We start from the raw sequence: 17163 nt of genomic DNA on the forward strand, positions 1-17163 counted from the left end.
TCCGAGAATCCGAGGTGGGCACTCACCATTCCGCTGATGCACCGGCCGCAGGCAGTGGTTTTAAACTCCCCGTGCAGCTCCTTCACCGCGCTCGTGGTGTAAAAGCCTTCTGCCAACAGGATGATCCCGTACAAGAAGAAGAAGGACGCGATTCCGTAGATAACGTACTGCATCAGCTGGATTCTACAAAAGGGAAGGGCGAGAGCCGGAAATGTTGTTACATCCCCTGCATGGTGAACAGACGACGTTTCAGCCTCTGGAACGGGGACATGGGACGTCTCCTGCCCCTCTGGGGGCCGCACTGGGCTCGGTGGGGGGGCATTCCGGGTGGGCGTGCTGGCCCACCCCACTGCAGCCTGGGCCTGCCTTCCAAGGCGGACCCACTGTTGAGGTGGACCACATTCCCAGACACGGGAGCTGCTGCCTTCCACCAGGGGCAGTCGTAATCTTGGAATACTTGACCCGAGTTCTGTGCTCTGGGGGTTAGACTTCTCATTTTGCAAATAAGGTAACCCCAGGCACTGAGGAGTGGAGTGACTCACACAAGGATACAGAGTTAGTGGCAGAGCAGCACCAGAAACTCTGGTCCAGGGGACACTGTGTTCCTTCTACCATATCAGATGCCTCCCAACCAGGCCTCGTGGTTAATGTTACCCTGAGAAAGCCCCTAAGGAAGCGCTCAGGGAGTCGAGTAATACCTCGGGCAGATGTTTTTGGCATTGAAATTCTCACTATGTAAGTTTCAAGTAGCTTTAAGATACGAAAAGTTAATTCACAACTAATTGTGTCCTATGAAAGCTGATGGACCCACATGGCGGTTCCTCAACCCTCGGCCACCTACTGGAACTACCTGGGGAGCGTTAGGAAACACTGGTACCCGGGTGCTGTCCTCAGAGATTATGACTTCATTGGTCTGTGGTGCAGGGCAGGCATGGGGAATTTTTAAAGATTCCTGAAAGTTTGAGAGCCACTGCTCAAGCTTACTTGCTACGTGAAGCAACACCCCTTTCCCAGGTTCAGTTGTGGTAAATACTCCTGGTCGTCTTTGCACACAGTTGTATTCATTCAGTAAGTCCCATGTGCTGCCTGATTCTCCTGATAACCTCCCCTAGCCCTGCTCCTTGGTTTGGATGTCATTCATGAAAAATAAAGAGTAAAATTCCCTAAGGACTCGTCCAACATGATTTCATCACTGCATAAAAATTCCTTCACGCCTTTTTCAGTCTGCCGGAGAGGTCTCTTATAATCACAAGACACCTGAATACTGGGAGGTTTGGGGAGTGGAGGAAAGACAAACCACTGAAGGCAGCAGCGAAAGGGGAAAGTATACGAAGGAATCGGCACACTGTCCCTGGGCCTGCGTAGTTAATTTAAGACAGTCTGCATGGGGGTAGTTGAGGCTCCACTGAGAATCACTGCAGAGTGGGGAGGCGGAGATCTGGGGCTCAATCCACCAAACTTCCCCTTTTGGGCATCGGAAGGTGCTCTGGGATTTGTTCTGCCTGAAGAATGAATGCCCAAGTCCTGTTCCTATAGAGGGGAGTTAGTCCTCAACAGGGTTCCTATCATTCCCAAAGATGGTCACTTCCTGTGCGGCCACTGGAGGGCGCCTGTTACTTGGGAACCACGATAACTGCGGTGTGATCATGGGCAGCATCAGCCTATCGCCCTGTCACAGCCCCTCGTGTCTGCGGAGTGTCCTGTGCGTGCACCCTGCCATTCTCAGGTGACGTCCCAAACACCTACTGCATTCTTGGCCCTTTCCTTTCCCTTCTCTCGTGGACCTTTTTCTGCCTGCATACAGTGGGCCTTCATGAAAAGCATGGGCCTTCTTCCAGGAGAGCACCCGCTAGCCTTTAAAAAAACATCAGGGGATGGTTGCATTTTCAGTACATTTTTAAAGGGAAGCAGGTACTTACACCTCACTCAGCAGGGCGTGGTCACTGGTGTTGGTGGAGAAGTGTTGCTCAAGGATCGCCACAGTGCCCGCAAGAGCCACGTGTCCACAGCCACAGAACAAGGCGACCCCAGAGAAGCAGAGGATGGTGGCCACCAGAGAGGCATAGGGGACTCCTCCCAGACACTTGATGCAGCATTCGAAGCAGCCTGGACCCAAAGGAGAGAGAATGCTGCTGTAACAAGCAAAATGCCTCTCGGTCTTCACGAGCACCACATGTTAGCAGAGAAGGTTCTACTTTTCCATCTTCCCCCTCAGACTCTATGGCTAATAGCGCAACATCCCGAGGGCCAGTGGGGGTAGTTGTCATCATGTCATATTCTCTGTGGGTCAGGACCCTGGGGCTCCAAGAGGGAACATAGCTTAATTTGCTTGGGATGAGTGGCCGAGCAGACACTGACAAAATAATTATGCAGTAAGTCACAATTCTAGAGCTTCCCAACTGACCCAGGGGTGATGGGGGGGGGACCTGCTCAAGTGACAATGCAGAGCAATCATTCCTGCAGAAGAGCCACCATCAAGTTCCCCCCAACCCCCAAACTTCTGGGGTTTCTAGTACTTCTATTTCTGTAGCAGCCAATACCTTTGCCCGAGCCGTTACCTCCTGGGCAACCAGAAGCATCAAATACAGTCATTATACTGTTGCTGCATTCAGAAAAATACCAATGTGATCATTTTGGAAAGGGGATGGGTATTTTGGTCCCTACAAGAACAAAGTCACCAAGATCCACTCAAGTGGATCCCCTCGTTTCATTCATGTCATTATCAGAAATGAACTTTATCATACAAATGTCCCCCAGGCCAAGCAGCACAAGCAGTTTGGTCACAGGCCTCCTCCTCCTCCCCAGCTTCCATCTGCCCCCTTCCCCAGCACACACGTTCAAAATAAGAACCCAGAACTGGTGGGTGACATTTAAGTATTTGAAGAAGGAAAAGGAACAGAAGGGGGGGAAAAAAAAGACAAAATGAGCATCCATGAAGTGAAATGAAGGAGAGAGAGCCACAATCCACTCTTCATCTTGACAAGAATGACTTTTATCCATTTTCAAAATAAACTTCGGACTTTCAGTCCGAAGACATTTATGTTTCACTAGAGCAGCGCTGGCCTCAGGATAATGTCACTACCTCCCTGACCTCCCGTCCCTGTTTATATTATCCAGGCCCTTAAGTAAATGGCTTGTCAGAGAGATCGAACTCTGAAGGCATTGTCAGGTCTAACGGCAATGAAGGGCACTTCATTACTTCAAAGCGAGCACATTAAGCCAGCTACATTGCTTCTCCCCAAATGCTCTTTACAGTAGACAGGGAATGACTACCCAGCATGAAACACTGGAGACAGGCTTTTCCATTTTGATGAGCACCCCATTTTAAGCCAGCATTTGCTTAAACCCACCACGTTACCAGATTTCTCTTCAGTTCGTTGGAAAATCATCATCAAAAAAAAAAAGTTAGGACTTCCTAAGAAAGTGCATTTCCTTTTTATTTCAGAAGATGGCACACTGTTTTCATGAAGACCTACCTCCCTGCGATGGATTTATGAAACCACACAAAAGGGGAACCAGTGCACAACACAGTTCAAGTTCACTAGCAAGTCAGTACCTTAAAGAGCTTCGGACACTTGAGATTTGTGAACAAGGATGATGGAGTTCCATTGCATTTTGTTACATGACTTCCTGGGGGCCGAGGTGAGGTGAAAGACTTCAACAAAAAGTCCAGGCTCCTAAACCAAGAGAAATCCCCAGCCTCAATGTGTCCCACTACATAAAAATCCCCGGCCTTGCCCAGGCCGGTGTGACTCAGTGGATTGAGCACTGGCCTGCAAACCAAAGGGTCGCTGGTTTGATTCCCAGTCTGGGGAATATGCCTGAGTTGCAGGCCAGATCCCCAGCAGGGGGCGCATGAGAGTCAGCCACACATTGATGTTTCACTCCCTCTTTCTCCTTCCTTCTGTTTTAAAATAAATAAAATCCTTAAAAGAGAAAAAAAAAAAAGGAAAAAAAATCCCTGGCCTCAAGGTGTCCCATTACATGAGACAGAATCGACCTGCGTGTATTGTGCCATTCACAGCCTCCCCCACTCTCCGTCCGCACAACGTGAGGAACAAGATGAATGTCTGCCTCCCTGGCTAACAAAGTTACATCTGGTCCTTATTAGATAGAGATGTGTGACCTCGAGACTTGTGCTGTCCAGTACAGTAGCCTCTCGCTCTTGTAACTACTGACATTATTTACAATTAAATAAAATAGTAAATTCTGTTCCTCAGTTGCCCGTTTCGCATGCTCAGGAGCCACACGCGCTAGTGGCTCCCCTAGTGGACGGAGCAGACATAGAACCTTCTATCACCGCGGAAGATAGTTTCACTTGCCATGTATTTGATTTTCGATAACACGACCTGGGTTCTGAGTTCCACTTTGGGTTTTATTCATTCAGTATTTTTTGAAGACCTACTGGGTGCTAAGTAAGCACTGTGCTTGGCACTGGGGATACAACTATGAAATCAGACATCTTTGTTTTCAAGATCAGTCTAATGCTGCAGGCAGACACATAGCATAATTATTATAGTGCAGCATGACAAGATATAGACTGCTGGAGAGCCAGGGGGTGGTGGGCAGGGATGGGGAGAGAGAAATGTAGTTCCTACTGGAGAGGGGTTACAAAAGGCCTTCTACAGAGAGACCTAGCATGCAGAACACAGCTGACACGCTGACACTGACATGTAATCTGATAAAGTGCTCATTCATTCTTAAATGTTTTTTCCTCCTTTTTTTAAAAGATTTTTATTTATTCAAGCCCTGGCTGGCGTGGCTCAGTAGATTGAGCACGGGCTGTGAACCAAAGTGTCTGAGGTTCGATTCCCAGTCAGGACACATGCCTGGATTGCAGGCCATGGCCCCCAGCAACCGCACATTGATGTTTCTCTCTCTCTATCTCTCTCCCTTCCCTCTCTAAAAATAAATAAATAAAAATCTTTTTTTAAAGATTTAATGAATAATTTTTTTAAAGATTTAAATGAATAAATAAAAATCTTTTTTAAAAGATTTTATTTATTTATTTTTAGAGAGGGAAAGAAAAGGAGAAAGAGAGGGAAAGATATATCAGTGTGTGGTTGCCTTTCTCAGCACCCTGTACTGGGGACCTGGCCCGCAACCCAGGCATGTGCCCTGACTGGGAATCAAACTGTCAACCCTGTGGTTTGCAGCCTGTGCTTGATCCATTGAGTGGCACCAGTCAGGGCCATTCCTAGATGTTTTTGTGTTATATATGTTTATATCTATTTTGAATAAACCCACATCCTTTCCCATTATGTACAGCTAGGTTCGGTGTTACGGCATCGCACACTTGCCCTGTAACAATAGAACTCATCCTTCCAGATCCAGTTGCCACTTCAAAAGTCTTTCATCCACAGGGTTATAGCATTCTGCTCCTTTCAAAGGAAATATCACAGCTGCTCCCTGACTCAAAAAGACAAGTGGGGTTACGAGAATGGTGCTGCTCAGTCCCAAATTCTGCACTAGATCAAGGCTAAAGATTTCCCTCCAGTTTATATCTCTCAAGGACTCCACACACCCCACGCTGTGCGTGTGGTTTTAGAACAGCAGGGGGAACCTGGCACTCAGGAATTTGGGGGATCACACCAACGAGTCCTAGTCTCTCAGCCGATGGTCTCATTTGCAGCTGTGGGAACTCTGGCTCCTATGGAACAGAAGTCACCATGCTGGTCATCGTTCCACACGCACAGATGAAACTCTTAGGGACCCTGCCGGTCAATGTGAGAAGAAGCTTGTGGAATAAAACATGGGAAAGATTCCTAGGAATGAATTCATCTGCAGAGCTGAAACTGTGTGTTTCACCCACGTATGTCCACTGTGCCTTCCATGGCCATCTAGAAGCTCTTCCTGCCCACAGCGTGTCAGGTGTCTCAACACCGGGCAGTTTGCTCGTGGGCCACCTACTTTTCCCAGAGAAACCATAACTGCTGCGAAAAGCAAAAATAACCTAAACACGTTTCCTAAATATGACTATCAGTACTGTTCGTGCCCTCACGTTAACAAGCATTTCCGACTTGAACACCGTGAACGCGTGTCTGCGGCAGAGGTGGTGGTGGAGGCCATGACGGTGACGTGACCCGGACAGTCCTGTGGGGCCCTGGGCTCGGTTTAATGCCCTGCTCTTGCCATCTTGAAGTTCTTAATCATTTTTGAACCAGGGTGTCTGCATTTTCAGTTTGCACTGAGCCTGCAAATTATGAAGCCAGTCCTCGGTGCATTTATGTAGGAGGAGGCAAGGGGGATTCTTTTCACCCTAGATGTGCACAGTTGTGTTTTATTTTCCTTTCACAGTGTTAGGAAGAAATACAGCCTAGGGAGGCAGACGCCACCTTGCCTACCATATCACCCTGATGTACAGCCACCATCAGATTCTATATAAAGGGACGACCTATGTCCTAGAATTAATGAGCTCCCCTTCACTCTCAGAGAGAGGAGCCATTACCCACCGTAGTATCCAAGAGTCAACAACTCAGTTTTCCTAAACCAGGGTGAGCCGGTATTTCTGTAGTATGGGAATAGTTTACACTCATTTATTCACAAGTTGCGGCCATTTCCCCCTACAATGGTCGAGTTGAATGGCTGTCACAGAGTGTATTGCTTACAAATCCTGAAATATTCACTATCTACAGAAAAAATTTGCAGACTCATATCCGGGAGCACTGATATTCAGAGTGTGGTATCAGAACCAGAAGCATCAGTATCACCTGTGAACATATTAAAAATGCAAAGTCTTGGGTTCCACCCTGGAAACTCAGGAAGAAGTAGACCCAGTAACCTGTGTTTTAACCAGCCTCTCAGGACATTTTCACGTATGCTCAAATTTGAGAAGCGCTATCCTAAGAAATCATGCCAGCTCTTTACTGTGTCAGTTCTACTGGCTTTTTTGTTGTTGTTGTTGTTACCACCCAAATTCCGCTGTAATAAAAATTGAACTCCCCGGAATGATTCCTCGCTTCTGGCTAAGATGGATTAACAGGGACCTAATTCATTCTCCTGCCTGAAACAACTAAAACACTGGACAAAACATATGAAACCACGGCTTTCGAGATATTAGACATCGGGGCTCTGAAGAAACGGATGAGTCGGTTATTAAAATACTAGAAAGACCCCAAGAAGCCATGTTAGATGGCCTCTAAGTCATTTCAAAGAAGCAGCTGGCCCAGGTTCAACCGAAGTCACAGCTCAGTCCTCACTCATACAAGAGAAACTCTTCCCATAACCTTGCTGTTATCATCACTCTGGGTATTGGGGTCTTTTAAAGGTCTTGTTTAATTGAAGCTGTCAGTTAAGCAGAGTCACAGATATGGGGGAGAGTGACAGCATTGGGAGGGAGGGAGCAGCTGTGCATTCACTCGTTCCATTTCATTCAATTAGGGAACGTGCAATGCTCACCGAGTGTCTTCGGTGTCCCGAGCACTTTGCTGTGCTCTGGGGACCCACTGGTGAGCCGAGACAGCATGGCCTGCACTCTAACATTGAGTTTATAGTCTATGGGCCAGATGGACGTTAACCATATGGTTCCAAGCCCAGAAGTGGTAGGAGAGCAAACAATGGGGACTTACTTAGGCTTCTGGGGGGTGGCCGGGGATAGCTTCCACAGCTTAAATATGAAGGATGATGGATTTGAGTTAATTACATAAAGGGAGAGAAGAATGGGTTAGGGAAGGTGCTTCGGGAACAGAAGGAAGAACAGCTCTATGGTGGAAAAGAGCAGAGTGCCTTCCCAGGCACGAAAGAAGCCAGAACACAGAGAATACACAGAGGGTGGGACAGAGAAGGCAGGGTTGGGGTTCTAGCGGAGATAAACCCCTTAGGGGTATAGGTTGCCTTAAGGATTCTGGACTGTATCCTCAGAATCATGTGAAGCCATTGAGCACTGTTCACCTCAGGGAGCAGACTGGCGTTGCAAAAGGTCGCCGGGGAGGATGTGGCGGGAGCAAAGTAGAATCGGAGATGTGTAGGAGCCCGGTGTGATGGTTCGCACAGGAGATAACAAGAGCTTGGACCGGGGCAAAGGGGGTGGAAGTGGGAGAAGTGAATGGGTCCGAGAGGCGATTAAGGTGTCAGATGTGCAGGACTTGGTGTGGATTAATTGGATCATGGGGGTGGGGATGGTGAGGACCATGGGGATCATCGGTGAGTACCAAGGATGACTCCCAAATGTCTGGCGTGTACAGCTGGCTGGGTGTTGTGTTGTGCTCTGAGTTAGGTTGACCAGAAGAGGGCTAGGCCTGGAGGACAAAGATGTCGAGTCCCCTCTTAGACATGTTGAGTTTGAGGTGATTGGATGTCGTCTTAGGACTTCTGGCAGGCAATTGGATGTGTGGGTCCAAGGCTCGGAAGAGCTAAAGATCAATGCCATGTGCTTCTACTGGACAGCAGGGAAAACTTTCAGAGGTCAAGGAAAGAAATGAGTGGACTGCTTGTTAGTTGAAAGTGCTGTAGACCTTTCCTTTTACAAAGCGTGGTCCTTGGACCGGCAGCATCAGCAACACCAGTGAACTTTAGAGAAATGCAGAATCTCAGGCCCCACCCCAGACTAGCTGAATCCAAATCTGCATTTTAACAAGCTCCTCCCCTTCCGGGTGACTTGTGTGCACGAGAAAGTCTGAGAAGCCTGTTTTGAGTCAACAGCCCCATCTTCCCAGTCTCGGGAGCGGCATCCTGCGCCCATTCGAAGCGTCTGTTTTGTGTTCAACCGTGTTTGGTGTTTTCCCCTGAAAAGATGGCCCGCTGAGCTTGGCCATAACTCTAGCAAATCAAATGGCAAGTTCCAGGGGCTGCCATGAAGAAAACAAAATGTTCCAAGTTGTTCAGCTGTCTTGAAAAGAGCGCAACTAGAGTGGTTTTTTCTGAGCCAAGCAAGTCCTCTTAACCTCCGAGTTTTTGACAAAGATGCTTTAGAGCCGCACCATAGACAGGGGCTGAGAAAACAGATGTACTCCCCTACCCCATCCCTCCACAGGGCTGGCTGTGCCTGGACAGACAAAGGAACTGGGTCTGTGATTCAGGCTGTCCCCATGTGAGAAGTCACAGACAAGGCCGACGTTCTGAAGTACGGAGGTGGTGCCAAGCATCAGCAGAGCACCACACTGTTCAAGTTCACGCTAGCTAAGGCAGGTCAATGCTTTTCTTGGACCCTCCTATAAATCCGCACTCAAGTTTTCCCAAGCTTCAAACCAGCAAGGACAACATCCGTTAATGTGAACCAGAAAAGGCAAGGAAGGAAAGCTTTTTTTTTTTTTTTGGATGACTAGGATCAACTCAAGTAAAAAAAAAAAAAAATTAGTGCCAGGCCTTCTAGCACACTTTGCTAGCAATTCTCAATACCTCTCACTAAACCCCCAGAACCTCTTAGGTTAACAATGTGATAAGACTTCCCTTAGCTGGTCTCTGTGGCTCAAGAGAATGTTGAATTTTAGGTTTGGATTCACACAAAAACTCCAGTGTGCTTTCGCTCCAGAGAGTTTAAATATAAACCACATAGTAGGGAGAAAGAAATACGCAGCAGTGCCCATAACACTCAATGGCCATTTTGTCTCCAGCGTCTCTAGAACCTTTTGTGCGGAACAACAGAATAAAACACGTTTTGTCCTCGCGCTTGCGGATGGCCGTTGCCATGGCTGTGAGTTCAGAACGGCCCAGCGATTTGCCCCAAGTTGTCTGTGATCCTGGCCGCACATTTAATGCTGGCTCAGAAGGAGGGCCAGCGGGAACAAGGGCTCAGATTCTTCCCCAGGGAATGAATGTCACACACACACACACACACACACACACACACCCCCGAGCTCTACACACGGCCTCCCTTGCTACTTTACTGATTCCTAATGAGCCACAAAATTCAAAAGAAACTGAGAAGTAGCCAAGGTTTGCCACTTTCAAAGAACCGGCATCAGGAAAAGGGAGGTGGTGAGAATCCTATGTAAAAGAAGCAAAAGTGAGCGTCAGCTGACAGATGCCTCCCTGATTTGAGATGGCCTCAGCAGAGGTCCTCAACAGGGGGTGACTGTGCCCTCAGGGGACATTCTGTAATGTCTGGAGATATTTTGGGTCATCACATTTGGGGGAGGGAGGTGCTACTGGCTCCAGTGAGTAAAGACAGCCCCCACCAAGGATCTGACCGCAAATGTCACTAGCACCGAGTTGGGGAATCCCTGAGACAGCGTGAGCAGAGAACTCTACAGGGTAATTTCTACCGTGGTTTTCAGCTGGGGATGATTTGGCCCCAGGACATCGTGCAGGATGTAGGGAGACATTTTCAGTCAGCACAACTGGGAGGTGCTGCTGGCATGTGGTGGGTGGAGACCAGGGATGCTTCTGAATGCCCCACAGTGCACAGGACAGCGCCCACCGCAAAGAATGATGGGATTCCAAGTGTCGACAGTGCCACAGGTGAAAAGAGCCCTGCTCTAAGGTGACAATGCACAATGCTGGTCTGAAACACCTTCCATTTAAAAAAAAAGAGGTGAGATAAACTTCAGTTTGTTTCAAAAAAATATGATCGAGCAGAAGTTCTCAAGATTTGCTTTACAGGAGAATTATCTGGAGACCATTTGAAATCCCTGATGCCCAGACTTCACCCCAAACCAATATTCCATGAGCATTTCAGGGCGTGGGAGCCAGGACTGAGAAGTTTTGCTCTTTCAGGAACAAAGCTCCCCCCGGCTGGCGAAGCTCAGTGGATTGAGCACAGGCTACGAACCAAGTGTTGCAGGTTCGATTCCCAGCCAGGGCACATGCCTGGGTTGCAGGCCATGGCCCCCAGCAACTGCACATTGATGTTTCTCTCTCTCTCTTTCTCCCTCCCTTCCCTCTCTAAAAATAAATAAATAAAATCTTAAAAAAAAAAAAAAAAGCCTGTTCCAGCCTCAGGCAGAGGACTGGATATATTAAAGACAAAAAAAAGAACAAAGCTTCTCAGGGGACTTCAGTGGGCACCCAGGTTGAAGACCGAGTTTACGGAGCAGGGTCGGCAAACGCTATACACAGACAGCTCTCCCTGTGGCCTGCAAACCGAGAAGGCTTTTCTGCATTTCTAAAAAAAAAAAAAATAAACCTCAAAGGAGAATACTATTTCATGACACATGAAAAGTATGTGCAATTCAAATTTCTGTGTCCATAAATAAAGTTTTGTTGGACCACAGCCACGCTCATTTGTTGATCGTGGGGCTATTTTCAAGGTAAAAAGGCAGAGCTGACTGGTTGCCACAGATATTTACCATCTGATCCTTTACAGGAAAAGTGTGCAGCTAAATCCCCTGGGGAGCTCAGGAAAATGGAGATTCTTAGTTAGGCAGGTCTGAGGAGAGGACGATGCATTTCTTACCTGCTGCCTGGGGGTGATTCTGTTCTGCCCATCCACCAGCCCCAGAGCAACCAACGAGGGCAGATAACAGACTTGTCAAAGTGGGGAGGGGTCTGCGCAGCCCTGGGAGAATCCGAGACTCTTTTGGGAGGTCTGCGAGGCCCACGCTTTTTATAACAGCACTAAGATGCTACTGAATTCACTCTGTGGACACCTGTCCAGTGAAAGTGCTGATGGCTTAGCTCTAATTGGGCAGCGGCACCAAAGCATGCCAATCAGCACTGCATGCCTCACCACCATGCACTCACAGTAACACGGATCAACACAAAATAGCTTCATTTAGAAATGTCCTGGATGCCGGAAAAAAATGATGAATTTAATAAATGTGACCCCCTGAGTATACGTCTTTGAAAATTCCATGCTATCAGATGGGAAGGACGCGAAAAAGCACTTCCCCTGGGTACGGAAGTGTGATGTTGTTTTGAGACAAAGTCCTTGTGCCACTGAGTTACGAGCTGAACTAGCACCTTTGTTTGTAGAACACCACTGTTTCTTGAAAAAATAGCCGACAAGCTATAGCTATTAAGACTTGGGTATCTGGCAGAAATTTCCTCAAAACTGATCCAAGGGAGCTTATCCCTTGAAAACAATCGATAGTATCTGCTGCCAGTCAATTTTGGAAAACTTGCAACTGACATACGGGAAATGCCAGCTTCCCAATATTTACAAGGCTTCTTGATAAAATCCGTGGTGATATTAATAAATGTGACTATTTTGATAGGAAATAATGAAAGATCTGCACAAATTAAAAAGCCAATATTTTTCAAACGAGCAATGTGTGACACTACAAAATCATTCTCGAATACAGAGTCAGGGCAGAGCAACAGATTTTAATAGAACAGCATATTAAAAGGTCATCGATATGGTTTCAGATTGCATATAACAAACAATCATGTAGAAACCACCGCTTGTTGAATTTTGGTGTATTACCAGGAAGTGCTCCACAAATAGAGGCAAAGGCCATTAAAACACTCCTCCCTTCTCCAACTACATATCTGTGAGACCCTGAGCTTCCTTCATATAATTCAACGAAAACTAGATATCCCAAGCAAGATGCCTTTGTGTGAATGTAGAGGCAGATACAAGGATCCAGCTGTCTAATATTGAGGCAGATATTAAGGAGACTGCAAAAATGTAAAACAGTACTCTTCTAACTGAAGTTTGATTTTGCTTTGGAAAACAGTTATCTTTCCTAAATATTACGCATGTTAATATGACTCAGGGACATGGAGAGTGCAGTAGGGACAGATGTCCTTGGTCTAGTACAAGGAGCTAAGGAAAGGGTATATGGTGGCAGCAATGTAGACAGGCCTAGAAGAACAGAAGGACCCCACAGCTAGGACAGATGGACAAGCCTGGGGAAAGGAGAGCAGGACTGACCTGCTGATGGGTGCCCAGGGGCAGTTCAGGGTGTGGCCAAATTTATCAAGGACACCAGTCTTTTTGGCTCCTTCCCGGACACTGCCCCGGGGTCCTCGATGAACTTGGCTACACCCTGAACGCTCCTCACACACTGAACTCCTCCCCCCAGGCACCCTCTCTCCTCACTGTTAGCACGATGAAGCCCACGAGGCGGCTGGCTGGCTGGCTTGGCGCCCCCTACAGGAGACCTGGAGCCTTGTGGGCTTTGTGCTGGCAGTGAGGAGAGAGGGAAGGTCTGTGAGCAGCGAGTGACACGATCCCAGGTATGCTTTTAAGAGACTAATCTGGCACTTGGGTGTAGGCTGGATCGGAGTGGGTGCAAACTAAACTCGTCCACTGTAGGTGGTGGCAGAGTGGGTCTTTTTGAGTTTTATTCAAAGTGCACAGGACGTGTTCAATGGAGGCCGGAAGGATGAAAATCGGACAACGCTTGGAGCTATGAAGCAGTTACCGTCACATAACATTTTATGGGAATGGCTTAGAGAAAGAAAAAGTGGGAGAATTTATGGGAACAAATCTTCATAAGGGTCATTCCCGAAAATGTAAACTAATCCAGAGAGACAGAAGGCACATCAGGGGTTGCTGGGCAGGGCAGGTGAGAGGAAGGCTTTCAGAGTCCTGGGGAAACTTCGAGATCAACGGGCTTGTCACCATTTGCCTTGGACACATACATATGTCAAAGCGTATCAACTAGGCTACTTTAAATATATGAAGTTTATGCATGTCAATCACCTAAAAAAAGTTGAAAAAAAAAAGGCCTGCCTTTTAAGTTTGATATTCATGAAAGACACCAGTAATTTGAAAAGGTTGGTGGGTGGGAAGTGGTGGAGGGGGATTGGTGGGGGGGAATGGAGGCAACTGTACTTGAACAACAACAACAATAATATATATATATATATGTATATATATATATATATGGTTGTGAATCCCTTTTGGGAACTAAGGATTGGCAGCAAAAGTCATGGGCCACATTAATCTCCGTGGGAGGGGAGCGATGGGGGGCATATAGCCTGTGGGTGCAGAATCCACAGGCTCCCCCTACTTAGTGACAGGTAAGTGAGGGGGCTATTGTCATGGAGAGGAAAAGCCAGTGCTTTGTGGGAGCAAAGGAGGCATTTCCACTTGGAAACATCTATACAGCTTGTGGCAGCCACCCTTCTCAGACACCCCCCACCGGTGACCCCGCCTGCTGAGATTCACACCCTTGTGTCATTCCTCTCCCAGGCTGGGCTGGATCTAGTGACTGGCTTCCCTGATTAGGTTTCTGGAGAGTGTAGCTTTGCTCTTGCTAGCTAGCATTCTCCCTTTCTTGCTGGCACACCATCTTGCCCACTCACTTGCTCTCTCCAATGAAGCCAACTGCCATGCATGAGGGAGCTGTGGGAAAAGCCACATGGCAAAGAATCAAGGGAGGTCTTGGGCCAGCAGCTAGCGAGGAACCGAGTCCTGCCAGCAACCACAGGGGCGAGCTGGGAAGTGGATGATTCTCTGGTTGGGCCTTCGCATGATACCCAGAGACAGAGGAGCTGAGCTCAGACCTCCGACTTACAGAAACTGAGATGATATAGGCTGTTGTTGCTAGCCCCCAAGTTTAAGATTAATTTGTTATGCAACAATAGATAACTAACACACTGGTGTTTGCCTACAGCTGCAATGGAATCTTTCTGCATTTTTTAGATACACAAAGATGCAGTAGCAATACAAAAACAGCAAGAGGGGTTTGTTTCAAATTCAATAGCACCATCTGCTAAGGATGTGGCGATTTGGCTTTGGGCAACTTGATAGTAAATGCGTGTACAAGTTGCCTGAGAATTTCAAGTCTATGTTGGTCTCCAGAAAGGTGTTTTGAACTGATATAACACTTTAGCAGAGGCGTTTTCATGAGGACCTATGTCCTTAACCATGCTTATGATCCTCTATGTATATGGTAGTGGTGGCCAGACTTGAGTGTGCATCTGACTCCCCTGGGGAGCTTACTAAAACATACCAACTCCTGGGGCCCACCCCACAGATGGTGGGTGGGGCCTGGGAATCTGAATGTCTACCCAGCATCCTCAGTGATTCTGATTCAGGGCATTAGAGGCCCATACTTTGAAAAAAACACTTAAAGAAATGACCCCCAATATTACATAGAATAAAATAGAAATAATCCTTTACATGGCACAGAAAATAAAACTTGCTGAAGTACAATGAAAGGAAAAAAAATGAAAACAGCTCCATGACATCTATTTAACAGGAGGTGGTCTATTATGAGAATGCTTAGAGAGAGCCCTGAAAGGGGCCAGATGGGCTAAGCTTCCAGAAAGAGCCAAGGGACCCTCCAGAGAAGGGCTGAGCTTTAGTCTAAAGCCTGTGAGATGTGGGTTCCCCCAGGACCCTCCCCCCCAGAGCAAGGCTGCTGGAACCTGGATAGAAGAAGGTGAGGGCTCATGGATGGAGAAGATTTCAGGAAACTGAGTGACTAGCAAAAGTCTTAGATATTCCCTACCCTAAATAGATCATATTTGCTGTATCTTGTAACAATGCATTTGTGCTAGGTTGACTTGGCAATATTTTTTCTGTAAAGGGCCAGATAGTAAATATTTTTGGCTTTGCAGTGTGTATGGTTGTAATTGCTCTATTCTATTGTTGAAGCAGGAAAGCAGCCAGCCAAGCTATAAATGAATGGGCATAGCTGGTTCTAATAAAACTTTATTTACAAAAACACCCAACCACAAAGAAGGCTCCATAATGTACACAGAAAGATTAAAGTCCAGGACTAATGTCCTTGACATACATTTCAAGTGTTTTCTGAAAAAACCCTCAAACCTATTGGCCTTACAAGCTCAGGTTAGGACGGCATGACACTAAGGAACATTAACAAAGTCCCACAGCATTTCCTAGGACTCATGGCCATAGGTGTTGCTCTATAAAGTGGACCAGTGAGAAAGAAGTCCCAGGCTCAGCCCAGCCAGAGCCAGAGGGATAAAGGCTGGAGGTTGCAGGGGGCCTGTCTTCTTAGGTCACACCTGGGCAGAGCCAAGAGTGTGACCTGAGTCACAGCAGTGAACACATGAGATATGTTTGATCGTCCCTCCCTCCCACACCCCTCCCTCCAGGTTCTCACCGCTCTCTCCAGGTCCCTGTCCCTCTGTGGCTGCTCAGGAATCCCTTCTTGGCAATGGAAATCCTAAAAGCTGGGCTTCCTGCTAAGCTCTCTTCCTGTGAGACGCCACCATTGCCCCATGTTCTCCCCACACTCCCCATTGTAGCCCATACATGAGAGGGCTCTCTGGACTTCTAGCACCAGAGCACTTAGGATTTGGGAGATGCGTAGAGGAGGGGAATTGGTGATTGGTGAAGGGGTTGGTTTTTGTTCTTCTTACCTGTCAGAGTGAATGCTTAACTACAGATTTACAAATGTATGAAGAGTCATTCTTGGCCCATTAGCTTATAGCCTATGTTAAGTAAGAGCACCTTGCATGTCATTGGATTGTATTAAAGAACCTGATGAGGGATGCGTAAGAATTTCTCCCAAGTTCCCATCAACTGCTTTCTCCTTGCCCTCTCTTTGCCACAAGGACACGAACCTTTCCTACTTTCACTGCTCCTCCCTCTCTTCTTCACCAAGATTTTAAACAAAGGAGTGAGAGAAGGCATGCTTTCAGACAAGTAGATGAAAGAATGCAAGGTCACTGTGTTTCCAACTAACAAAGGTCACTGTCTGTGCATTAATGACTGCCAATTCTCATGCATGCCTGTCCATGGGCAGAGAGGGGAAGCAGAATGAATACCTTCAGCAACTCTCTGTTTTCTCCAAAACCAAAGTGGGGTCAAGATCTCAAGGGTAAATTCACTTCAATTCTTTCCTGTCTTCTCCTTGCTCCTGGACCTTTCTCTAAATTAGTCCTCAAACTTCAATGTGTACAGGACCTGGAAGTCTTGTTAAAAATGCATATTTTGATTCTGCAGGTCTGGGGGAGGGCCTGAGACTCTGCCTCTGTAATAAGATCCCAGGTGATGCCAATTCTTCTGGTCCACAGGCCACACTTGGAACAGAGGATTTAAACTCTCTTGTATGATAGCCTGATGCCTGTGTAACACAATCTACAGTAACTCAAAGTATTTCCTCCACGGCAAGCACAATAGCCCATTGAATGCAGGTGTAGCATTGACTATTCCTTCTTTCACTAATGCCACCATCTCAGACTGCCATCTCAGGCCTGGTCCCCTAGGGCAGCATGTGCCCATCCATCCTTGGATTTCCTGTAGGCCTAAGGAAGATATGGGTATTACCTGGGTAAAGAAGTTTAAAAATGAAAAAAAAAAGAAGAAAAAAAAGCAACAGATGGTGGCAGATTAACTATCCAAGTCCTAAAAACGTAATTCTG

General features: G+C 47.1%; 1 protein-coding gene across 6 annotated transcripts in view; it reads right to left on the reverse strand.

Moving 5' to 3' along the window:
- Positions 1 to 17163, reverse strand: part of GPM6B (glycoprotein M6B) — a 140597-nt gene that overhangs the window by 10961 nt on the left and 112473 nt on the right. For all 6 annotated transcript variants that reach the window (XM_028522283.2, XM_028522281.1, XM_028522280.1 and 3 more), the window contains 2 exons: positions 1920 to 2106; positions 27 to 183 (listed from right to left, as the gene is read on the reverse strand). In XM_028522283.2, the coding sequence (XP_028378084.1) occupies positions 27 to 183; positions 1920 to 2106 (344 nt within the window). The remainder of the gene's footprint in view (positions 1 to 26; positions 184 to 1919; positions 2107 to 17163) is intronic.

The sequence above is a fragment of the Phyllostomus discolor genome, chromosome X, assembly GCF_004126475.2.
Source record: "Phyllostomus discolor isolate MPI-MPIP mPhyDis1 chromosome X, mPhyDis1.pri.v3, whole genome shotgun sequence".
Classification (NCBI taxonomy): Eukaryota; Metazoa; Chordata; class Mammalia; order Chiroptera; family Phyllostomidae; genus Phyllostomus; species Phyllostomus discolor.